The sequence below is a fragment of the Raphanus sativus genome, chromosome 8, assembly GCF_000801105.2.
Source record: "Raphanus sativus cultivar WK10039 chromosome 8, ASM80110v3, whole genome shotgun sequence".
Classification (NCBI taxonomy): domain Eukaryota; kingdom Viridiplantae; phylum Streptophyta; class Magnoliopsida; order Brassicales; family Brassicaceae; genus Raphanus; species Raphanus sativus.
In genome coordinates this window covers 25,719,696-25,725,040 of record NC_079518.1, presented here as the reverse complement: position 1 = coordinate 25,725,040, position 5,345 = coordinate 25,719,696, and the positions used below count along the sequence as shown (strand labels likewise).

The following is a 5,345-nucleotide window of genomic DNA, read 5'->3' as shown; positions in this document are numbered from 1 at the left end:
TTAGCATATTTTAATTATTTTTAAGATAATGACAAATTATCGGTTAAATCACTAAAATTATTTATTAATTAATATTAATAATTAAGCAAAAATATGAGTAAATGTATAATTATGAATAGCATCACAAATAAGCAAATTCACTTCTCAAATAATAGTTTAGATATATAGATTGTTTAATATATTAATTTTTAATTTTTATAATAGAAATAATTATTTTAAGATAACAACACAATATATAAGAATGATTTTATTTTTAAACATAATTAATATTATTAATATAAATTTGTTTTAACTATATAATAAATTCAGATATAATAGTAAAGATATAAACAAATTGTTATATATCTTATTTTTTAACTTTTATAACAAAAATAATAATTTCAAGATAACAACACAATATATAAGTTATCTTATTTTATTAATAATTAATCTGATTAATATAAATTCATTTTTAATTGTATAGAAATATCTTAGAAAATATATTTACACAAAATGGTTTTAGTTGGTTAATATTTAATTATAAATAGTTTATATGTTATTTTATATCTTTTATAATTGAAAAAATAAATTTAAGATAACAACACAATATATAAGAATCATCATATTTAAAAAATTCTAATATTATTAATAAAAATCATTTTTAATTATATAATCAATTATATATAAAATTCATTAAAGTTAATATTGACTTTAACCACTTAATTATTATAAATTGTTTTATATCTTATTTTAACTTTTATGATTGAAAAATATTTTAGTATAACAAGAAAATTCATAAGAATTATCTTATTTAAAAATTAATATTGATTTTAACCACTTAATTATTATAAATTGTTTTATACCTAATTTTTAAATTTTATAATTGAAAAATATTTTAAGATAACAACACAATATATGAGAATTATTTTATTTTTTTAAAAATAAACAATATTATTAATAAATTTCGTTTTGGTTATATAATTAATTATATATATAAAATTCATTAAGGGTAGTATAGATATTAACCACTCTAACTTTTAACGTGGGAGCTCCGTTGCGAAAAATTACTTCGCAAATAATAGTATAGATTATCAGATAAATCACTAAAATTATTATTTAAAGATGATAAAGACAGATTATCAACTTAAATACTAAAATTATTTATAGAAAATGTGACAAATAAGCAAAATTAGCTAAATTTATGGATAGTATGACACATAAACAAATTTACTTCTCAAATAATAGTATAGATTTTGAGATATAATAAATTATCAGATAAATCACTAAAAATTATATAAAGATAATAATGACAAATTATCAACTAAATTACTAAAATTATTTATCGAGAATATGACAAATAAGCAAAATTAGCTAAAATTATGGAGAGTATGACACATAAACAAATTTATTTCTTTTGAGATAATAATAAATTATCAGATAAATCACTAAAATTATTATTTAAAGATGATAAAGACAGATTATCAACTTAAATACTAAAATTATTTATAGAAAATGTGACAAATAAGCAAAATTAGCTAAATTTATGGATAGTATGATACATAAGCAAATTTACTTCTCAATAATAGTATAGATATTTTTAGGATTTTTTTTTAGGATATTCTTTTTACAAGTAGATTGAAAGTGTCAAAGTTGAGAACAGATCGAAGTGTTTTCTAGAGGACTTGGTGATGAATATATTTTGAAATAATTACTAAAATTTTATTTGAACTATTTGAATTTATATGCACATATTGATCAACATTGGTTCATTAGAAACAGATCAAATCAAATTAAACCGAACATGTTGATTCATGCAGATATATAGGTTTGCGTCTCTACAACTCGCACAAACAGACCTAATAACTCATTCATATTCCAAAAACAAAAATATAAAGTCACAAAATGTTTAAAAGAACCGACGAGAAAAAGAGAACATTCAATCGTTAAAGTGACAAGCGGTGCTGTAGCAGCCGCGGCGTCGTTCCGCTTCAGCAGCAACTGGTGGTGCTCTCTTTCCGACCATCGATCGTTCTTTGTCTTACGGTAACGATAGTAGAAGAGACCAGAGGCGGACCCATATGTTAGGAAGGAGTTGCAGGTGCCACAGGTTAAATCTAAAAGTTAGTAAATTTATTCAGTGGACAGAAAAAAATGTAGCTTAGTTGGTGTAAAGCTCTCTCTTTTGACACCCCATTACCTTGTTCGAACCAACAGATGACTGCTTTTTTACTTATTTTTATTTGCAAAAATTTTGCTCGGCTGAGCCCAACTTTTTGACCCCCCTTAAAAAAAGGCTGGATCCGCCACTGGAAGAGACATGAGATGAATATTATCAAGAATATTACTCCAATCACTATGTCTATAATCTTCAAAGGAGTCATCGGCTTCTCTTTTGGTTTGAATGTTTTTAAAGAGAAGTAATAAAATCTGCCTGTTTACTTCTGATTATATAGACATAAAGTTTTTGGAGGTGAGTTTGAGACTTGGTAGTTGTTACATTGACAATTGACTTTATTATTATATTTAAGGAGATTTTTAGGTTGTGTGTAATGTGCCAGTAAGCTAGTAACTCAGAATTGGTTGACAAAAAGGTCGCTGATAATTGTGATTTAAAGATTTGAAAATTAAGATCTTTGGCATGTAAGTTTCTGTTAACAAAATAAATAAATGTTTGGTATACACATGGATTAAAATTTTAATTGGTAATACATCTTATATATTAAAACAGAAGTTATGATTTTTTCATGTATAATTTTTTAATTTAGACAATCCTTTAATTTTTATTAAATGAACACTCATGAACACTCATGACTTCATAATTGTATACCACCTCCAATCAGAAATCAATTCAGCAAATTCATTAGCTAGGATGACAAAAGTATTTCATAGAGACTTTATTTTGTTAGTTGTTTTATTTCAACATGGTTACCCTACACCACTTTAAATTTGAGTAACAAAATAATGCTTTGATGTAATAAAAACAATATACTTAGGTTGGATATTTATTAGGTTTTAATCAGTTCACTATATACATCGATTTATACACGTTGAGATCATACATTCCGTACATATATATATTATGCATATGTGTAGATTAGTAGTTATCACACGAATGAAAAAGGCGAAACCATGACATCCACAACAACAACCGTACCCGCTTAGCCTCCACAGCCGCCGCAACCTCCACAACCACCACCGTCTCCTCCTCCATCTCCGCCTCCACCATCATCACATCCACAACAACAGCCGCCCCCACCGCCAGAATCTGCGATGATCACAGCCTCAGCTACCGTAGTAGCTGTAATTGAAACATTCCTTGTCAAAACAACAAGGCCTCCATCTTTTGATCCCGTTTTACCCATTTCCAAATCTCGCGACTGCGACGTTAAAGGCGTTTGCTTCCTGTGAGTGAGGACACAACATAAGACGAGAGACGGCAAAACAATACCGGCACATACTATAATAATGACAATTACAAAAGTATCCATTAAATTTTTTTCTGAAGCTGAATTGATACAAAAACCGCGATATTAGTGTCCTTTTTATATAGAAGTTTATGTCATATTCCTATTTACTTTCTTAAAGATACGCGAAATTGAAAAGGAGTTTCAAGCAAGGTCAGCCAAGACATTTTGTTCTTGATTACTTTTTCTATTCAACAAAATTTCTAAGTTCCTAGAGGTCAGTCAACGATCCATAGAGTTATCTACACTTAGTCTGTGGATAAACATACGGTCATATATACAATGTAATCACAATAATTGGTTGAATATTAGAAACATCATTCTACACACTATTTGGAACGTCATGTACTTTTGGTCAATACAAAAACGTGTGATGACTTACCGAGAAATATTCGGAGCGTCGTTCTCAATAACAATTTAAATGGGTAATGCATTTTAATACATGTATTCTATGATTCTATCTGAATATGTTGGACACTCAAACTCTTCTATCCGTATGATAGAAATGATTTCTATATAGCTTATGCCCCCGGCCCTTGATGCAAGCAAAGGAAGCTGAGGGCTTCCAGGCGTTCAATTAATAAATACTTCCGCCCAAAACTTTCAAGATTCTCCTTTGCTCCGGTGGTGGAATTTCATTAACTGAAACTTAGTGTTGGTAACCTGGGTTTGAGCAACCTTAAAAAGCAGGTGGAAACGTTCAGCTCTGATGGTTTAAAAAGTTCTCTAGTGCCCCATGTATCTCAAGTTCAATCAGTGAACTTGTCTTTTTTTTTTTAAACTTATGAACTTGTTTTTGTCTGTCGGTTGCTTTTACACATTTATTAAATTTTATTAACTTTCCATAAAACAAGTTTTCATTTTTTATTTTGTTCTTTATTACCTAATAGAAATTTTTTATTTTCTTCCTTTTATTTAATATTAGTTTTTAACAACAAAATAAAAATTATTTCTATCAAGTTTGTATTTTCAAATATTTAAATTAAAATAATACCTAAAACGAATAATTTTCACATTAAAATTATATAAAATATAAAATTTTGTGATAGTACTTAAAAATATTTAACATTATAAAATATTATCTTTTTATTTGACGCATGTTTAAAATACATAGAAAATTGAAAGAATAAGTTGTTTAAAATTATAATATAGCATAACATAATTTTAACGAATAATTTAATTAATAACTACTTTTAATATATTTATGATAATAATTTACAAATATATAGTGTGCCCCATATTATTATTTTTTTTGGGTCCGCCCCTGGTTATAATATATAATATATTTATTTATAATGAATATATTTCTAATATATATATATATATATATATATAAACAAAAGATATATAATTAATTTATTTTATTTACTAATTTCAACATTATGTTTATTTCAAAAAATATTATTTTAAAAAGAAAATTTACAATTAAAATGCCTATTTTAAAATAATATTTTACATTTAAAATATAATTATATTATATTATAATTAAAATGTGAAATATTATTTTTCAAAAATTATTTATATTGTAAATTTATTTTAGAAATCAAATTTTCATTTTTGGGATATAAAAATAAATTTATGATATTATTAAATAAAATTAGTGAACTAATTATATATTTTTCTTAAATTTATAAATTATAAATGCAAATGCTCTTCTAAAAGTTTTGTATGAGAGCATTTACCAGAAAGCATTTGAAAAACATTAACATTTTGTAAATACTTTTCTAAATGTTTTAGTAATAATTGTTAACTAGATTTTGACCCGCGCTTTCAAAGCGCGGGTTTATGTTTGGTGAAAATTTTATATAATCACATTTATTTAATCCGGCTTGTATATGTATTTATATAATCCGTCTCATATATGTATTTTATATCCAGATTTATGTTCGGTAAAACTATATT

At 25.6% G+C, this 5,345-nt stretch overlaps 1 protein-coding gene across 1 annotated transcript; it reads right to left on the bottom strand.

The window, feature by feature from the left end:
* Positions 1 to 3,122: 3,122 nt before the first annotated feature.
* Positions 3,123 to 3,470, bottom strand: LOC130498808 (uncharacterized). Its single transcript, XM_056992434.1, has one exon. It carries the CDS (start codon positions 3,465 to 3,467, stop codon positions 3,138 to 3,140), a length of 330 nt encoding a protein of 109 aa, XP_056848414.1. The 5' UTR covers positions 3,468 to 3,470; the 3' UTR covers positions 3,123 to 3,137.
* Positions 3,471 to 5,345: the final 1,875 nt, after the last annotated feature.

What these genes read in the sequence shown, in the direction of transcription:
- LOC130498808 (XM_056992434.1), bottom strand. Translation starts at nt 3,467, where the DNA reads ATGGATACTTTTGTAATTGTCATTATTATAGTATGTGCCGGTATTGTT.